Source organism: Paramisgurnus dabryanus, chromosome 14 (assembly GCF_030506205.2).
Source record: "Paramisgurnus dabryanus chromosome 14, PD_genome_1.1, whole genome shotgun sequence".
NCBI lineage: Eukaryota > Metazoa > Chordata > Actinopteri > Cypriniformes > Cobitidae > Paramisgurnus > Paramisgurnus dabryanus.
The window spans coordinates 9845044-9866124 of NC_133350.1; the positions used below are offsets into that span (position 1 = coordinate 9845044).

General features: G+C 37.8%; 1 protein-coding gene across 4 annotated transcripts in view; it reads right to left on the reverse strand.

Annotated features, from left to right (window-relative positions):
- The window catches only part of itpr1b (inositol 1,4,5-trisphosphate receptor, type 1b), a 145646-nt gene continuing 124565 nt past the window's right edge, over positions 1 to 21081 (reverse strand). For all 4 annotated transcript variants that reach the window (XM_065240971.2, XM_065240970.2, XM_065240969.2 and 1 more), the window contains 8 exons: positions 20567 to 20731; positions 20261 to 20450; positions 17739 to 17825; positions 16983 to 17128; positions 16503 to 16668; positions 14774 to 14934; positions 4045 to 4206; positions 1 to 1185 (listed from right to left, as the gene is read on the reverse strand). In XM_065240971.2, the coding sequence (XP_065097043.1) occupies positions 1099 to 1185; positions 4045 to 4206; positions 14774 to 14934; positions 16503 to 16668; positions 16983 to 17128; positions 17739 to 17825; positions 20261 to 20450; positions 20567 to 20731 (1164 nt within the window). In that variant the 3' untranslated portion in view covers positions 1 to 1098. The remainder of the gene's footprint in view (positions 1186 to 4044; positions 4207 to 14773; positions 14935 to 16502; positions 16669 to 16982; positions 17129 to 17738; positions 17826 to 20260; positions 20451 to 20566; positions 20732 to 21081) is intronic.

Sequence of the window (21081 nt, forward strand, 5' to 3'; positions counted from 1 at the left end):
TTCAACAAGTAGTATGGATTTTATTAATATATCACTAAATTATTTTACAATCTCATTGAATTATATATTTATCTATTAAATCAAGTTTATTTCTCAGTAACAGTGCTGTAATTATTAGGATGCTATGAAAATGTATCTCTCTATATAAAAGCAAAGACATGGCAGAAATGTGTATTACAAGATGCATAAAATAAAGAAAAATCCTTGATAACATCGTTTTCAGCTAAAAGATGAAATCTTCTAGAAAATTGAACAAATTACAGAGGAATCTAGAAAACAAGAATTGCTTTTGCCAGTACATACTCATATTGTGCTTTACCTTTTAAAGCACAACTTATCGACAGGCACACTTAAGATGACTCTATAATGACAGAAATGAATGGGTTAAGTTATTCAATAGTAGATTTTAATACAAACTTTAACTGCCTGTAAGTTCATTATTACTCAATACTTGACTCTTAAGGTCATACTGTAAAGGTAGCAGCAAACACAAAAAGCAAAAAATAAAATAAATACTACAATAATGCTTAATAACAAACAGAAACTCCTATAGATGCAGAATCTAAACTTATTTTTTATTTAAATATAAATTAAATAAAATACCAAAATGCTTTTTCATATATTATATATATGTGTGTGTATACACTGTATTTCACATGTCGAACGTAACTTTTTTTTAAATACCTACAGGTAGCTCTAATGAATTTCATTAGAATTAAAGCAAAAGAACAAAACACAAGATGATATTTTTCACACAGTCCCTTTAAGACATCATTTACAGATCAGTGTATTTGCATATTATTAATATTGCACAGAATACAAAAATAAGACATCCAGTACTGACTGCTATGCTGTTATGGGTCTATTCAAAAAAGATCCTGATGTAAATCATATTGCACCGCATGTTCTCAGTCTTGCAATATGTGTTTACCCTGTGCAAACCGAGTACAATTTACTTCCCCTTTAACATTTGGCACTCAGAGATTGTGTGTGTGTGTGTGCGTGGGGGGGTATTTGTAATAGTTTTAATGCAGACAAACGTTAATACACACGAAGGCTAATGTGATGGCTGTAGGACACTTGGCCCGTCTAATGGGTTTAGGCGGGCTGTTGAGGGTTGAGGTTCATGTGTTGAGGGTGACCCAAAAGCCCGATCCTCTGTTTCTGTTTTCTCTGCTCTGTCATCTGAAAACACACAATATAATATATATATTTATAAGTAACTTTCTCATTAATTAAGTTTAACGAAACATTAACTTTAAAAAAAAATGCATTTACCGTCTCACCTACATATCAGACTCGTCATGCAATAACACCTCTTGCGTATCCGCTCATGTTGCCTTGGTTATGACCTCATAACACCCGAGTGTCTATTTGCTTTGAGTACGAGTAAGCAGTCTTATTAAAAAGCTTCTGGGAATACAAAATGGAGCAACTGGAGCCGTGTCATGCAGTGTTGTGCAAGGGAGCTACAAAACACACGTCGCACACTCACGTACACAGTTCCAATGAAATTCAGTCCGTCTGTATAGAAATCCCCTACTCTGACTCAACGACTTCAAAAGTGAGCCAAAATCGTAACTGCTTGCTCCCTCGCATATATATTAAAGTCGGTGTCCACAGGAAGTACCTCATTGAACTAAACAAAACCATTTCAAAGACATGTGGCAGTGCACGCTTGATTTCCTGCTTAATGCGGCCCCATATAAGGAACTGTTCAATTCCGTTTGCCACGGGTAAAAATCTGAGTAAAATAATTCAATTGTCACAAGATGAAATACATGAAAGCCATCATGAGATCTTGCCCAGATCCTTTATTTAGCACAAATTTAAAGGGACCCTCAAGCAAGTCACATGACAGAATACTGAAAAGAGGGTCACATGAAGATGAAATCCTTTGAGCAGCCAAAAGTAAAAATTCATGTTTGGGTTATATATATATATATATACACACACACTCACCTAAAGGATTATTAGGAACACCTGTTTAATTTCTCATTAATGCAATTATCTAATCAACCAATCACATGGCAGTTGCTTCAATACATTTAGGGGTGTGGTCCTGGTCAAGACAATCTCCTGAACTCCAAACTGAATAACAGAATGGGAAAGAAAGGTGATTTAAACAATTTTGAGCGTGGCATGGTTGTTGGTGCCAGACGGGCCGGTCTGAGTATTTCCCAATCTGCTCAGTTACTGGGATTTTCACGCACAACCATTTCTAGGGTTTACAAAGAATGGTGTGAAAAGGGAAAAACATCCAGTATGCGGCAGTCCTGTGGGCGAATATGCCTTGTTGATGCTAGAGGTCAGAGGAGAATGGGCCGACTGATTCAAGCTGATAGAAGAGCAACTTTGACTGAAATAACCACCAAGGTATGCAGCAAAGCATTTGTGAAGCCACAACACGCACAACCTTGAGGTGGATGGGCTACAACAGCAGAAGACCCCACCGGGTACCACTCATCTCCACTAATCATCTCCACTAATAGGAAAAAGCGCTCGGCTACAATTTGCACGAGCTCCCCAAAATTGGACAGTTGAAGACTGGAAAAATGTTGCCTGGTCTGTTGAGTCTCAATTTCTGTTGAGAGATTCAGATGGTAGAGTCAGAATTTGGCGTAAACAGAATGAGAACATGGATCCATCATGCCTTGATACCACTGTGCAGGCTGATGGTGTAATGGTGTTTTCTTGGCACACTTTAAGCCCCTTAGTGCCAATTGGGCATTGTTTAAATGCCACGGCCTACCTGAGCATTGTTTCTGACCATGTCCATCCCTTTATGACCACCATGTACTCATCCTCTGATGGCTACTTCCAGCAAGATAATGCACCATGTCACAAACCTCGAATCATTTCAAATTGATTTCTTGAACATGGAAATGAGTTCACTGTACTAACCCCCACAGTCACCAGATCTCAAACCAATAGAGTGTCTTTGGGATGTGGTGGAATGGGAGCTTCGTGCCCTGGATGTGCATCCCACAAATCTCCATCAACTGCAAGATGCTATCCTATCAATATGGGCCAACATTTCTAAAGAATGCTTTCAGCACCTTGTTGAATCAATGCCATGTAGAATTAAGGCAGTTCTGAAGGCGAAAGGGGGTCAAACACAGTATTAGTATGGTGTTCCTAATAATCCTTTAGGTTAGTGTGTGTGTATATATAAATATACATACATACATATAAATATACAAAGAACATTCAGTGAAAATATAACCGTAATCAAACTTTGATGCTCCTAATTTCATAATTTGATTATGAGACTTTAGACGGACATATGTTGTTAATAAACATTCAAATAACTTTTTTGTAATAGTTAAGTGACATTTTTTTTTCTTTAAATGTCTCTTTTACACATTCTATATAACAGGAAAGATAAAAACAGCATTGACACGTGTAAGTGCAAACGCTACATTTGTCACAGTGAAAGTTATCACTTGCCTATTTACACTCTTTTAGCCAAACTATGACCTTTTCCCCTGTCTAGAGTACAAAAAAATAATCGACTTCCTTCTAGACACTTCCCATTTTATATGGCTGCACACCTCGAGCTGGTCTCCATTCGACACTGTTTACAAGAAATCGACGACAGTCTCACTACGCATCTTTCCACCAAATCAAAAAATGTGACCCGTTTTATCATTTACATCTGCCTGTTTATCTGTGGAAACACACAAGCCTGAGTTCGCAGAACTTCGTCTGGACGACAATGCGTGCTGAATAAAAGTGAAACAACACTTGGGCTCGTGACGCAGGTGAAAGATCATTTTAAATACCACGAGCTGAGGGCAGAAATACAAAGACAAAATGAAATGACTCAGTGCCCTTTGCTCTAATTGCACCTTCCAGAGGTTGTGGACCTTCAAACTTTAGTTATGCTCACACCCTACTGTGACTAGCGTTTAATGTCCGTCATCCGTTAAACAGCTTAGTAGGTCAAGACTACACTTCATCCTTATCAGGGCGTGAAAATCGTTCAAGCTCGACGTCACGTCTCTTCGGACAGGACGTGCTGAAAAAAACTTTGTCTCTTACCTGCTCTTTTAACTCGGTGAGTTGGCCTGACAGGTTAGAGATGAGCTTCATGGTTTCTCCGAGTTTCTCTTGAAGGCTTCTGATCTCGTTCTGCTCGCCCTCGGCATCGCTGCTAACCAGCGACATGGCTCGCATCCGAGGAAACCAGTCCAAGTTGTGTTCCTGTTGAAAATGAGACATTAGTGTCTTTGAAATAAAGGTACAAAAGTCGTCATTAGGATGGTACCTTATAACCAATATGCACCTTCAAAATGTACTTTTTGAAAAGGTACCACCCCAGTGACAACTTTTGTACCTTCTTGTACCTTTTATCTGATGCTAAGTGGCGGAGGATTGCATTCGCATCGCAAAGGGTCATGGGTTTGAACCCAGGGAACACGGATACTGATAAAATGTATATCTTGTAATGCACACACAAGTCAGATAAGAAAATATATATAAAATCGTGTGTTACGAGCACAAGCACACTTCTCAACCAAAATAATTTTCGACTTTTGTATTTAAACTTCCTCTAAAAGTGAATGATTTTTAAAAGATTTCTGGTCTGTTGACATCACACACACCTTATCTATGGCTTAACATGAACCATTCTTAAAACAGGACATTTAAATAATAATGTGTTTCACTTAACACCTTATTAAGTCACGTCCTCTTCTGCATTTTATCGCATACTTGTCATTGTTTCAATAAGTATGTGCTAACTTACATCAGACAAAATTCCCAGTCTAACATGACTACAGCAGAGTCAAAGTCACATGAGGATTTGGACGGCCTCTCCCTCAGATAAAGAGCTTGAAAACATCTAACTGGCCGGTGTTTATTAACACGTTAGATTATACTTTAGGAAGTAATTCATTCAAGCAAACTAATTGTTTTTGTATCCTTAAGGCTTTTAAGAAAGATATTTATTTTTCAGCAGTAATGATGACTTTAGTTTGAGATAACAGATCAGTAAAATCAGCAGCATCTATTTAGGAACGAGGCGTGACAATGTGACAGTGACAAATAAATATATTTATATAGAAAAATAACCGCATCTTTCCTGTAGCTGTGATCAAACCATTCATCAGAGGGTTAAAAATAAAATAAAAAAATGATTTCATTAAACAAACATTATCCTCAGTGTTCAATATAATCTTGCAGTATGTCTTGTTTATGATGTCTGCTAATACCACTCCCAAATTATCTTTTTACTTTGAACACTAAAAGACCACATTTATAAAGTTGATGCATGATAAAACAAGCATACAGTTCCTTACATTAAATAAAGATTCACAGGGATACCACAGAAGAACCATTTTTGGTTCCTTTAAGAATCATTCAAAGGTTCCTAGAAGAGTCATTTCTCTTATACGTTTATCTTTTTCACTACAAAGAACCAAAATATATTAAAGGTTCCTTTACAGATATGTTCAGCTAAATGTCATCGCGAAGCACCTTTATTTTGGTTCCTATAAGGTTCTTAATGGGTCCATAAATATCCTTTCTGTTTCACAAAAGTTTTTTCAAATTTTTGAACAGTTCAGACTCGTTTAATAAAGCTTTCTTTGAGGATCCAAATATGAAGTATATCAGTAGCATCGCTGTGAAAACCACCATTATTTTGAAGAGTGTCGGGACCAAAATATCACAGACACTTTGACATGGGATAGTAATCACCTTGCAACCATCAAAAACACCCTAACAACCACAGCCAACACCCAAGTCTCTAAAAAAGTATAAAGGTGCTTTACGATGCTATAATTGGTCCATAAAACACGTTTAACATTAGAAGAACCGTCTGGTTTCAGAAGAGGTGAGAAAATGTTCTTCAGATTCATAAAGGAAAGAAAAAAATTATTCTTTAAAAAACGTTGACTAAATGGTTATTTAAAAAAACAAAAATGGTTCTCATACACTCCAAAAGGGCACATATTATGCAAAATCATATTTTAGTAGGTGTTTGGACATAAATGTGTGTTGGCAGTGTGTGAACACAACCACAATGAAAAAATCCCCATTAAACCAATGCGGTCTCATTAGACGGTTGTTTTTATTTTCATGTTAATGTGATGTTGCATTGATAAAGCCCCGCCCACAGCCACTGACTGACTGGTTCATTTTACCCAAAGCTTTGTGAGAAAGTTGTAGCAACAATGTGTCTAAAAGTACTATTATCCCAGACTGTATTCGCAGGAATCAGATCTATTTTTAACTAAAAGCAGTAGCTCATTTGCATTTAAAGGTACACACATGAAAACATAATATTTTTCTCCCGCCCAAATATGGGCATATTGAACATACTCTACAAAACGTGAAAACACTCTAGATCACTGATTGGTCTGAGAGAATCGTCACTACCAGCGTCATTGCTACAGTATAATGTAAAAGTTTAGCTTTACCTTCATGCTAGCTTGCGCTGTCTCGCGCAAACATGTTGTCATCATCTGTGTTTTGCTATAAGTTACCAAACTCCCTTTTAACGATAAAAAACATCCATAAAGGAACACAGTAACAGTTTTTTCCAAACTTGCAGTTTGTGGCGGCACATTCGCAATACGCACGTCCACATATATGCTTAAATGCAACTTAAATGAGGCTCACGGAGAGCGTCGACAGACGCCACAAAATGTACAAAAACTGTCATGTGAGACAGCGGTCGTGATAAACGCGATGTGTAAACATCTATTTGTGGTGAATGTATTCAAATGTACAACAATGCTCTCACTTGTATGATGTCACGGCAGTAGACAGCGTAAATATAAAGACACGCCTATAATCCCTCCCACTCTGGAGTGTTACTAAACTCAATGGAAAAGCTAACCAAAGCTGACCTTGGTGTACTATGCAGTGGAAAAGTGCCATATCATCACATTTTGTAAAATGATTTTTACGATGCCATAAGGGAACTATTTTTGGCTATGGTTCTATAAAGATCCTTTGCTTCTGAAGAAGCTTTCTGTTTCCTTGTTTTCAGAAGGTTCTCCAGACAATTAAAAGAAAAAGGAAATGTTTTTTCTATGGCAGGAGTCGGCCAGTAAGGGCCAAAAAAATGTTGCTAAACATTGTTACAGTTCCTTTTTGAGGGAACTCGCGCTGCGTCACTGCTGTGACACTTTGGGGACGCCTCCAAGGGTAAGTGCGTCTGAATGTGTATATCAAATTCAACCAATGGTGAGGCTTAATGACAAAGACAGGGTGACGTGGGAGCCAGGAAGTATATCGCTATCTAAAATATTGCCATAGACGGCGTTACAGGGATGCAGGAAGTATGGCAAGGGAGACGCAGCGTCTTGTTCCCTTCTCAGGGAACAACAGTTACATACGTAACCTGAGACGTTTTCATGTGTCAAACACAACTATGCAAAAAAGCATTTTGGTATGAATCAACATTCGCATACAGAAGATATAAGCATTTAAAGCGAACAGTTTAACACGTGTGCTTAAAAAGTCTAGAATTTTTATTTTGTTATCCTACACTACACAAGGAATAATATGGATTTTTTCCAGAAAACTTCTTGCACATAATAGATTCAAGCACTTTCAAAGACCTGTATCTATGTATGTATATTTTCAAAAACTTCCCAGGGCCTTGAATTTTTTTCCCAGATTCACAAACTTTCACGGATTTCAAGGACCCGTGAGAAACCCTGAGCGAGCACACATCCCAGCCGACTGCTCGCGTGACTGCATTTGTGCCCGCTGAGCAAGGGAGCGCTCTCACAAGGACACTTTTCCACGCGCGAATAGTTCTCAGTGAGGACGCTATCCGCATGCGGATATTCTTCTGCACGCTCATGTTTCTCGCTGGCGCATAGTTTTATGACAGATCTATTTCAGAACCAGCGGCTATAAAAATAATCTGGCCGCAGACGCGGGTCAGATATTATTGGTAACAGGTCAGTTTTGGCCCATGGGCCGCCTGTTCTATGGCACCTTACAGAACCACAATATCACCTTAGCAACTGTAACAAAGCGCTGGCAATTACCCAGCATTATGGATGTGTGAGATTTCTTATTAAAAAATGTAGAAATCTCATTTTCAGTGACTTGAAATAGACAGAATGATTAAAGCTCCTGGTGAAAAAGTCATTTCCTTTTTGTCGTAATATCTTAGGATGGTTTATAGAGCAGTCAGCGTTTAGAGACAGCAGTGGAAGTCTACAAGAGCCAAACACGATTGAGGAATGTCTGACTTCTGGCTTATGGGAGAGGTCAGACGCAACTCCTAATAAGGACAGAGATTTTACCAGCAGGAAGGAAAAAGTGAGTCGCTTTCAACGCTGACGGGAAAAGAAGGCAGAGCGAAAAGCCAAAAGACAATCCACAACATTCTTTTCTCCAACAACTTCCCATCTTCCCCAAATCTGGCCTACTCACACATATACAGACCCACACAAGTGTTTTATGATTTGGCCTGAAGACAGGCAAGCCCAGACTAAGGCAGTTTGTGAGCACTTAGCACAAACTTTTAACCAGACCACATCTTGTATCTATATTAGACGCTATGAGGAAGTCAAATGTTTTTTTCAATTAAAGGTGCAATGTGTAACCTAACAAATTAAATATTTCCTAAAAAGGAAACCATGCATTCATTCAAACTTCAACCTAAAAATGGTTCATGCACATTTGCAAGATCTTTTATCGGCTACCCACGTGTGTGTGCTCGTGTGGTTGTGTGACAGAAAGCGAGTGAGAGAGGTCGATCACACCTCAGCTGCAGAGAAGTTCCCCGTTTTTGTCAAATCTCAGATGGAGGGGCAACATACGCACACACTGCAGACGGGCAGGCGCAGGGGAAAATCACAGGTAATGCTCTCAGTCATTCTGAGAACAAGAGAGGAGTGTGTATGTGTGTCTTCGCTTCCTGCTGCCACAGATGTTGAGGTTTGTGTTTACCTCCGCCCACAAACAGCGTCGTCTGCGCAAGGAGCCCAGCTGGCGGGCGGTTTCGTCATCGTCATCATACAGACAAACATCGCTATCTCTGATCGGCACTGACTTGAAAGTCGTGCTACGCCACACAGGGTGGACTACTTTTGAAATCTATCAATTCACCACATACTATTCAGACTATTAAAGATCCTCCCATCCGACAGCGGCTTAGTGCCTTAACCGATGCCCTATAAATCCAGTCAAAACATATGTACATATGTACTGCACTTCAGACTCTTTTTAAATAAAGTATGGTTTATTAAACTACAGAATGTAAGAAATAAAAATACACAACAAGTAATTTGAGATGAAAGTAAAGCCATTTTGGTAAGCAATAAAAAAACTAAGAGTTAATCAGAAAGAAGACTTAAATTAAGAGCATAGTGAGCTTTAATAATAATAATTTTGAAAAATATGTTAATAATATATTTTTAAAATATGTTAATTGCTGTTAGTTTAATAATACTAATAATAATATTAAAAAATAATAATAAAGATAGTAAAGTTTTATCGATTTTTGTAAGTGATAAAAAAACAGAGTTAATCAGAAAGAGGACTTAAATTTAGAGCAAAGTGAGCTTAAATAATAATAATTTTTTAATATATGTTAATAATATTTTTTAAAATATGTTTATTGCTGTTAGTTTATTAATTATAATAATAATAATAATAATAATAATAATAAAGATAGGGAAGTTTTTGCGATTTTTGTTAGTAATAAAAAACTAAGAGTTAATCAGAAAGAGGACTTAAATTAAGAGCATAGTGATTTTTATTGCTGTTAGTTTAATAATAATAATATTAATAATAATGATAATAATAATAAAGTTTGTAACATTTAGTGACACTTTTTTTTTATAAAAAAATTTATTTTAACATTATGTAATGGAGCATGAATTAAAATGTACAATTAACAATTGTACTCTCTAAAAACAGTTAAAAATCAGTGTTATTTTTTGTGACAATACACTAAATTGTCCCAAACTAGACTAATCTCTGTGTTGTTATATATTTTATGTTATTATGTTATTATATAAACCAGTGGCGGCCGGTGACTTATTTTTCGAGGGCGCTCGCTACAAATTTTTTACAACATGTATGTAGCCCATCATGTGTGTGGTTCGTAATTTCAAAATATGTGTTCTGCGCGTTGAGTGATCCTATGTGCATCACGTGTCTTGTCAAAATAAGTGCCTGCTGCAGATGCGTCTAAAGGGTTTATGATAAAAGAGACACTCACGTTTGCCAGATACTCGCATAATCTCATGTGTAATCACAGTTTACTGTTAAGGGAGTGTCTTGCGTGTATTTTGTGAACGTGAGCGTCTCTTTCATCATAAACCTTTTAGACGCATCTCCAGCAGGCTTTTATTTTGACAAAACACGTGATGCACATGGTTTACATGACGCAACCAACACATATTTTAAAAACACGAGCAACACACGACACTCCGATTACATATTTTGAATTTGCGCTGCAAGGATGAGCAGTCACGAGCCGCCACTGATATAAACTAAATTTGTATTAATTTTTACACAACTTGTGTTGTCACTTTTATTTTTTTAACACAAAATCAACACAAATGTTAAATTCACAGCATAAAACACCCTTTTTATAGTATACTGGTATTAAAATGAACAAAAATGCTGTAAACACAAAGGCTGCGTCCCAAACTGCCTACTTCTATACATAGTAGGCGAGGCGAGTAGAATGTCCAAATTCAACGTATTTCAAAAACAGTACATGAAAAAAAACGGATGACCTACTACTTCCGGCAAGATCCCGAAGTGTTCATTTGATGGACCATTTACTATCACGTGAGCCCCCGAGAGAGGAGTTATCCAATGAAGAAGAAGAAAAAATTTTGAAAAATGTTTTATTCAAAAATGTCCAAAAGCAATAATACGTCTCTATTCTAATGCATATACATATATTAAGCAGCTGCCCCTTGTGGTTAAATTGCGCTACTTTAACGTCATTCAAGTTAATGAATAACTTCTTATGACGACATGCAGTATGTCACGTGACATTCCAATATGGCGGATGTAGTAGATCCGAATTCATTCATACCATCCATAACGGTCGATGAGTAGGTACCATAATTCAGTACCTACTGTCACAGTGTGCGATTTCAGACGCATACAATCTTTATTGTTAGTTATGGTTTACTTATGCATTAAGTAATGTTAATGAATGGAACCTTATTGTAAACTGTTACTAATAATAAATTACACACTCTGTTTCAACCCAAATTGTTGGATAAAATTAACCTTGAAAATGTCCATATTTGACCCTACCGTGGGTTGATTGCATATAATAAAATAAAACTAGGCTATAGCTTATAATCTCTGATGTAGGACATGAATGGAAAGGATGCAGTGACTCGTCTCCATTACGGCCCACACTGAAATACTCACTTCCTCTGGTCTAACTTCTCCAGAAACGAGAACTACAACTATTTCTATGAAGAAAAAATTCCCTTCAAAACAAATGTGAAAATTAAAAACAGCTCTCATCCGCTTTATTACGAACTGCAATGAAAAAGCATCGGCCAACCTTTGATCTTCTAGTGTTATTTTGGCTTGCACATTTCATTGTGGCTTGCATATCTGCGCGTCCGAACCAGCCGTCTAAAACCTCGGTTTCCTAAGCTTTGTTTACATTTGACAACATTGCCAGTAAACGCGTGAGTTCCTAAGCCACATCAATTTAAACTGTATCTGCTGTTTAAATGGAAACGAAAAAAGCGTGAATTTCATTACTAATACCACAAGAGCCCACGCAGACACACACACATACGCGCAGACACATTTAAGACAGGATGCTCTGTGGTCTGAGGAGCAACAACAGCATCAGGTTCTAAACAGGACCTCGAGGTCTCACGCACTTCATCGCAGGAAGACGACTGTCGTCATCACAGAGCTGTGAATGATATGCACGAGGAAAAAGATGAAGGGAATCTTTAGCGGTTACATTTAGGGGTTCTACCTACTGTAACAACACTGTATCTAACCTGTCCCTGGTATTTGCAACATCAAGGTCATGGGTTTGATTCTATGGAGAACACACATGCATAAATGCACCTGATTGTTATTATTACCGTACGCCCTCATTGTTGCTAACGTGCAATCAATACAATTAGAATCTGATTGGTCTATTGTCTCCATTGTCTACTGCATTAAAAGCTGAACTAATTTTAACTCGAGGCATGATAAAAATGCAAAGATTATGTGCACGTGACGCACCTTTTCAAACAATCGTGCACACCAATGAAAACAAAACAGAAAATTGCACATAAACCGGCTTTCTTTATCTCCATCCCACAGGCCATGGAGAAGCTCGCAAGACTTCAATTACCCATGCATCACAAATTGCGCTACCCCTTTTGTTGTCAGGTCAAAGACTTTTCATTTTTCGGGAGACCTCAGGGGCGGCTAATCCAGAGTCAGGTGATTTCTCGCAGACCACGTGGCGCCACTTGAAACGCGCCGTTGAGGTTAGGAACTGGGCCAAAAGACACCCGGATCAGAAACTGTGTCAGAAACCCACCGTGGCACCATCTGCGTCAGGACAACAACCGCTTGTGCAAAAGGGGCTTTCCTGAGCACTTCTCTTTCCTTAAAATTACTCAAAAGTCACAAAATTGACAACCTCCAAAAAACAATAGGCTTAAAACAAGATGTTTTAATTTCTGAAAGCATCTTTGTTTCTAAATAAACTCAGTTGGTCTTTACAAGCTGGTATTCATTCAGCAATTTGTTATAGTTTGTTACAATAATGTTTTTCGGGGAAAACGCCCCAGAGCAGGCGAAGGGATGGCATTATTTTTCGAAGAAAAGCATGCATACACACTTACACATATCCAGGGAAACTCCTGCACTTTAGGTCATCCGGTAAAGTATACGTGTACATTTTAACAGCTTTTCTGAGGGATTAACACATTCCAAGCCAGTCTCAAAACTTTAAACCCTGGAGTATAAAGGCAAACAGAAGCTTTAACGCCTCTCAGAGAGTCAAGGTCACAAATTTGTGATTACACTCAAAGCAGAAGGGTAATTTGAGAGATTTACTGCGAGGAATTTGGTGGAAAATACCATAAGTGCTTTACTTTCCCAAAGGTAAAGCCTAAAGTGGGGCACAGACTTAAAAGCATTCTGAACATGTAAGAATCAACGGTTCATAAAGTTGTGCGATATCTAAAAATATGTTTTTACGCTATTATTTCCTTCTGATATAATTCAATCTATGGGGAAAAAACCTTACACCCATATCGATGTGCTTCTTGATTGTAAATCTGGTTCCCTTTCTGTGCGTAAAAGTAGATGCTCAGTGTTGACATTCCCCAACCTTTATCTGCTTTCAGATTGAAAAAAAATCCACTGCAGTAAACAATCACAACCGCTGATCCAAAACAGTAGCATGCCATTGGCTAACTTCCTCCCATCATGTGACTTTGGCTCTGGGGCTTAAGTTACCTTATGGTGACCTCAGTTTCTTGCAAGGCGAATGCCGTCAGCCTGTTTTTAAAAAGGTCACCATACACCTAGGCTAAAAAATTAACTAATGGTGACCAATGGGTGGTATGCGTTTCGTAATATCTGTAGTAGTACGTTTATGCATACTAGTAATTAGATGGTAGTCGCAGCATGTGGTTTATTTTCTAAAGCTTTCCAAAAAGTGTCATATTCTGTGAGAAACATTAGCCGAATTGTTTGAGATCACCTTCAGATAAGATTGACAAAAATCATAAATTAAACTACATTTTAAAGTCCATTTTCTTAAAAAAAAAAAAAATCCAGATAATTTACTCACCACCATGTTATCCAAAATGTTGATGTCTTTCTTTGTTCAGTAGAGAAGAAATTATGTTTTTTTAGGAAAATGTATTTTAATGGACTTCAATGGACCCCAACACTTAACAGTTTTAATGTAGTTTAAAATTGCAGTTTCAAAGGACTCTAAACGATCCCAAACGAGGAATAAAGGCCTTATTTAGCGAAACGATTGTCATTTTTGGCAAGAAAAATAAAAATATGCACTTTTAAACCACAACTTCTCGTCTTCCTCCGCTCGTGTGACGTGCCAGCGCAACCTTAACGTAATACGTCATCACGTCAAGAGGTCATGGATGACGTATGCGAAACTCCGCCCCAGTGTTTACAAATGTGGAGAAAGAGGACCGTTCTGAAGTTGTTGTACGTGGAATGATACTAATTAATGTCTTTGTGTCAGTTTATTGTTTAAAATGGTCAGCAAATGTACGTTTCATATATGTAACACGTGACCTTTCGACATCATTATGCAATTATGTGAGGATTGCGCTGGCTCGTCACACAGCTGGAAGAAGCAGAGAAGTTGTGGTTTAAAAGCGCATATTTTTTTTCTTGCCAAAAATGACAATTGTTTTGCTAGATAAGACCCTTATGCCTCATTTGGGATCATTTAGAGTCCTTTGAAACTGCAATTTTAAACTGCATTAAAACTATTAAGTGTTGTGGTCCATTGAAGTCTATTAAAATGAGAAAAATCCTGTAATGTTTTCCTCAAAAAACATCGTTTCTTCTCTACTGAACAAAGAAAGACATCAACATTTTGGATGACATGGTGGTGAGTAAATATTCTGGATTTTTTTTAAGAAAATTGACTAAACCATTTCTTTGGCTAATCTTTCTCAGAAGTTCATTGAGGGTCTTTGAGAGATCAGCGCAGATAAGCGTAACACCATCAAGCATCTTAACATTCATTTAAACACAAACAATCACTTAGGTAGGGGTCAATGAATCCGTTCCCCTCTGTGAAAATCAGATCCCTTACCCGGATCATTTCGGCCACGTAGCTCTCGGGCCCGGTGAACTCAGTCGAGTCCTTGACTTTCACCAGCACTATGAAGAAAAGGTAATGCCACATGTTGTGCTCCACCTTTATATGCTCTTCAAATGTCACCGTTTTGTTGTCAAACTTGTCCCTCTCCAAACCTGTAGAGCAAATATACAGTTTAAAATTGTGACGGATGTCTTTTGGGGCAATTGAGGTCAGTTAAGAAGACCAAGAAGTAATCTTAATGTGACAAGCGCATCTGTCAACTGCATGAAAACAGGATTTGTTTAGATTAAGATGCAAAATACAGGGTTCCCACACCTTAGTTAACTTCAAATTCAAGGACCTTTCAAAGACTTCCAGGTCTAATTCCCCTTAAATTCAAGGACTAAATGTGGGGACACATTTCGTGAGAGCAAGGTTACATTGTTTTCCCTTTTAAGATACATTGTTACAGTTTCCTTTCGAGGGAACTCGCGCTGTGTCACTGCGGTGACACTTTGGGGACGCCTCCAGGGTTAAGTGCGTCTGAATGTGTATATCAAATTCAACCAATGGTTAGTCTTAACTACAAAGACAGGGTGACGCGGGAGCCAGGAAGTATATCGCTATCTGAAATATTGCCAAAGACGGCGTTACAGGGATGCAGGAAGTATGGCAAGGGAGACGCAGCGTCTCGTTCCCGTCTCAGGGAACAACAGTTACATACGTATCCGAGACGTTTTCATGTGTCAAACACAACTATGCAAAAAAAGCATTTTGGTATGAATCAACATTCGCATACAGAAGATATAAGCATTTAAAGCAAACAGTTTCGCACGTGTGCTTAAAAAGTCTAGAATTTTTATGATATTATCCTACACTACACAGGAAATAATACAGTTTTTTTTTTTCAGAAAACTTCTTGCATAAAATAGATTTATTTTCAATGACCTGTATCTATGTATGCATATTTTAAAAAACATCCCAGGGCCTTGAATTTTTCCTTTCAAGGATTTCAAGAATCCATGGGAACCCTGAAATTAGCTCTATGTAATCTATTTAAACCTTTAATCTGTGTAAGCGAAACAATGCTGTAAGACCTTTTCCCCGTCGTGAGGTATAGCCAAGTAAACCACCTTCTGAAATGAGACAAAATACTCGTCTAGCGAGAATTGATTGGATCGTTGAAAGTTGGGTCATGTTGCTATTTGTTAATCGCTGCGATCTTTTCCCAGGTCATTTCTCATGACCAAAAGTAAAGAGAGATAAATTCGAAGAAGGGAGGAGATTTGCATTTTTGATTAAAGATTATGAGGGCACATGAAGTTTTTAAAAATAATAAAGCTTATTATAAAAAATACCACAATATTTCAAAGTTTTTAATTTCACTGTGTTCGGCAGGCATGCAAATGGTTAATATTTCTCTGTTAGGGTTGTTTTAATTGTACTATCTGGAAGAGGAAGTTAAACCACGGGAAAACTGTTTGTATACAAACATGAATGATGCACGTTATGAGCGAACGGAGGTTATGTATCTTGTGATGGTCATGAAGTCATCGTTTAACGCATGACTGGCTAGTGAACAATTTGGGAAATCGTCACTTGACCAACAGCACTTCATTCCCACATGCAACATGTTGTTCCCGAAGAGCACAACAGATACTCTTCAAAAATGGATATAGAAATATTTTTACAAAACCCGAATCCCACCATCTTAACTTGACTTAATAACAGTTGTTCTCACCACAAATAAAGCAGGTCGTTTTTAACACTTCCTCTTTCTTCTGTTTTTCACTTCTCAGGTCAGCGAATGTGTCAATGATGACCCCGAAAATGAGGTTGAGGACGATGATGATGACCATGAAGAAGAACAGAAGGTCGTAGATCACACGAGCTGCAAAGAGAGGCTCCTATAAAGGAGAAAGTGAGAAGATCAGTTTTGTCTTTAACTCAACCGATAAATAATCATTATGCGTAATTATCACTCAATCCGGCTGTATTTATCTCTTTAACCTGATTAAAAATAATATTCGAGGCCTGATTTACCATGACATTTTTTAATTGAGTTAAAAAAAGACTCTGATTGGCTGATTGGATGACAACTTCCAAAAATATTTCATTTCAATTGGGTTTCCCAAACATCTCAAAGAAGTATTTTGAAAACATCAGGTTTAATAATGAAGGGCCGTGTATCTCAGTGTTATTAATAGAAACATCATAAAACCTCTTTAGATGGTTTTCGCAGAACATCCCCGACCCCGCCTCCGCTCCGCAGGCCGTGGCTCAACACGGTGACGATGCACATAAGTAGCGAGTCGCATGTGCTTTCCTTATCCTCGATCACGAGTGGAGCCGGCTGCACGCCCACGGCTGTAGGAAACACTAAGTCAATAAGTGCTAAACAAATAAACAAACGCACAAACCTGCTCTAACAAAGCACTTCTCAGGTTGCCATCTATTCTATAAAAATCTTTCAAACCAAACGTGTCAAGCTCTAGATGGTCGCATACATGCAAATCTTGGAATAAACATTTTATTATGTTTAACACATTACCAAAGTTGTTTATAGTCGACTGCTATGGGGTTGCTTACAGAGCCTGTCCCAATTTTCTAAACACCCCAGTGCTAATTGATCATAGGGTCAAGCAGGCTTTGTGGGTTCAGACGGTTTAAACGGACCGATTATCTTCAGTGATCAAATCAAACAGACCCATTTGCAACTCCGAATTAACCTTATACCAGCATGAGCCTGCTTAAACTGTTAGTACCTGACTATCATTAACCTCTGACCCCAAGCTCACCCCTCATAACTTTCCAGGGGTCATTGTGGACAACAAGTCTCTCTTTTCTGTGTCTAATGGCCAACCATTCTACTCAGATTTATTAATAAGTGTGTCTTTGTTTGTGTGTGTGTGTGGAGAGAGAGAGCGAGAGAGAGAGAGCGAGAGAGAGAGAGAGATGCAGGTGATGGGGTTCATACCATCCATCACGGTCTCCGTAGAGCAATTCTCTTCTGTCCGACACACAGCGCCCGCCAGGAACTCTCCCATCTTACTGGCAGAATGCTCTAAATGGAAAACCAACAAATTACAAGATACAAATTATTACTCTTAAATAAGCTCGTCTTTGTGTGACCTTATTTGCCTTGTTTGACCTACAGTAACCTCACTAAAGGGGCTTTTTATACCTGGTAATAAGATGCATTTTGGTCAATCGGATCACAAGTGAGACACTTTCACGTTTACACCTGGTACTTTAATCCGTCTCTTGTGTCAACTTTCAACTGCTTCTGTCCTGATTTTCTGGGGGGGGGTCTGTGGGGGAGTCCCCCTGCTGTCGTTTAAACACAAGTACTGTAATATTAGGTGAGTCCTTGCTGCTTGTGTTGTTAGTTAACATGCTGCAAAGAGTTTTGTTTATATTTAAGAACTTTCTCTGATATTTCTTTGCAATCGATGAAATAAGCTTGTGCAACTTTCAAACGCTTGCAAAATGAAACAAATGTTTGTGCTCATTACATTAGATCAATTTAAACAAAAATGCATCTTAAAGGGATAGTTCACCAAAAAATTAAAATCATGTTATTAATGACTCACCCTCGTTCCAAACTCATAAGACCTCCGTTCATCTTCTAAACACAGTTTAAGATGTTTTAGATTTAGTCCGAGAGCTTCATTGAAAATCTACATACGATTTACTGTCCATGTCCAGAAAGGTAATGAAAACATCATCAGAGTAGTCCATGTGACATAAGTGGGTCAGTAAGAATGTGTTGAAGCATAGAAAATACATTTTGGTCCAAAAATAACAAAAATTACGACTTTATTCAGCATTGCCTTCTCTTCCGCGTCTGTTGTGAAGCGCATGCGCGAGACTAAAGTCACGTGACTGCAGTAGATGCGGATGATGTGTTATCCTCAGACATGTTTGTGAAGTTTTTTTTTTCAAACTTACAGCGTGCGTCTCCCTCAGACTGTAAACGAAGCCCGGGCGCACAAAAAACCCAGCTGGGGTGCACCAGATAACACGTCATTCGCGTCACTGCAGTCACGTGACTTTAGTCTCGTGCATCAGACTAAATCTAAAACATCTTTAACTGTGTTCTGAAGATGAAAGGAGGTCTTACGAGTTTGGAATGACATGAGGGTGAGTCATTAATGACATTATTTTCATTTTTGGGTGAACGTTCCCTTTAATACCAAGTATACACAGCCTTTTAAAACACGTGCAGGTCACCTTGCATTTACGTTTATGCATTCGTCAGATGGTTTTCTGCAAAGCCTCATTCACTGCATACTTTTCAAGTTATACTTTTTAACACTATGTGAACTAACTTGAAATCGAACCCATGGTTTTGACGCAACTACTGCTATGCACAGCAAGTTGAGCTACATATTAGGCCAATTTTTTTAATTATGAAATTGTATTTTGCTTACAAGAAATTAAAGCTATTTAAAAACTATAATACAGCTCACACAATACAACATGGTTCTGCACAGTGTCATAATATGCAAATCCTTATTACATAACGCCAAGTTTTCGTGAAATGCCTGAAGCGAGTCTTTGACAGACGTGCTGTATAAATCATAATACATATCTGGAAGTCATAACAATGTGCATGATGCTCTGCTGTTTATTCTCATTGTTTTAGCGTAAAGTTTTATTTAATAAAACTACATTTATAAAACATATATACACTCTAAAAAAACAAACGGTGCTATATAGCACCAAAACAATTGCTTTGGATCGTAACGATAGAAGAACCATTTTAGTGCCATATAGCACCGGTGAAGCACCAGTGAAGCACCAGTGAAGCACCAGTGAAGCACCAGTGAAGCACCAGTGTAGAACCATATAGGGGCCATATAGCACCACATATGGTTCTACATAGCACTATATGATTCTACACAGGTGCTTCACTGGTGCTTCACTGGTGCTTCACTGGTTCTTCACCGGTGCTATATGGCACTAAAAATGGTTCTTCTATCGTTACGATCCAAAGCAACTGTTTTGGTGCTATATAGCACCGTTTGTTTTTTAGAGTGTTAAACATATTTTAGTTGTATTTCATTAAATCTGTACTCTGCACAATGACAAAAAAGTTAAACTAATTTAAATTGAATATATAACAACAAATAGGCTATTACAATGATGTAAAAATACTTTCAAATGAAATAATAAATTTTTTTTAATATGAATTTTTGCAGTAATGGAAATGAAAAGGAAAGTAATATAAACTAAGTAACAGTGCAAACAGCTCTAATTTAGGGTTTGCTTTCTTTAAAAAATATATTTGTACATTTTTTATTAATTTATTTTATCTTATTATATAATTTTCATAAGTTTAATAATTTACTTGTTACTAATTTATCTAATTTATTTTTTGTTTTGATGGATTTTAGGATAACTGGTTAGATGTTTATACAATAATCAGTATAGTTTAATACACTGTGGCATAAAACTGACCCAAAGCAGACATCCCAAACAATCTGCCATTCTCACCCAGACTTTTATTTGATATCCTGTCCACAGTCAGGATGAAGTCATCTTTAAATATGATGTATCCCACGATGGAGAAAAGGTAGACCAGGATGAGAGCCAGGACGGCGGTCAGAACGATGGAGCGTCCGTTCCTGGTGACGCTCTTGATGACGTTCAGCAGCGTCTCTTCTCTGTAGATCAGGTCAAAGAGCTACGGAGTAACGTGAGAACGTGGGTGTGTGTATACACTATACATGTGAGTGAAAGTGTCAAAGGTGAAAGGTCAGTTAAAGATGACACCCAGGTGTAAAAGATGGTAGTACTCACAAGCAAGCTGTAGAAGAACACGTGAACAAAAACTCCAAGGCTGCATATGATGAGATAGAGCAGATGATACAAGAACTCCACATCCATGATCATCGCTTTATAGCCTCTCGTGAACGTCCCGCGATTGCCCACGAAACTCATAAGGAAAATCACTTTATTGCACACCTAAAAAAACAAAACATAGCGCAAACGTATAAAAAAACTGGACTGATGTAGAATTCAGTCTCGGTCGAGTATAGTGATGAGAATATTGATAAAGCTAGATAACAGATACAAATATTTAGCTAAGAAACTATAATAAATGTTATAAAATAAAGTTAAACACATTGTCAAATATTCAGTGTTGGGGAAGTTACTTTTAAAAGTAATGCATTACAATATTAAGTTACTCCCCAAAAATGTTACTAATTGCATTACTTAGTTACTTTTCATGGAAAGTAATACGTAAGTTACTTTTGCGTTACTTTATGTTACTTCGCTGAGGCTTGATTGCCTTGCAGGTGTTTTTTTACGAC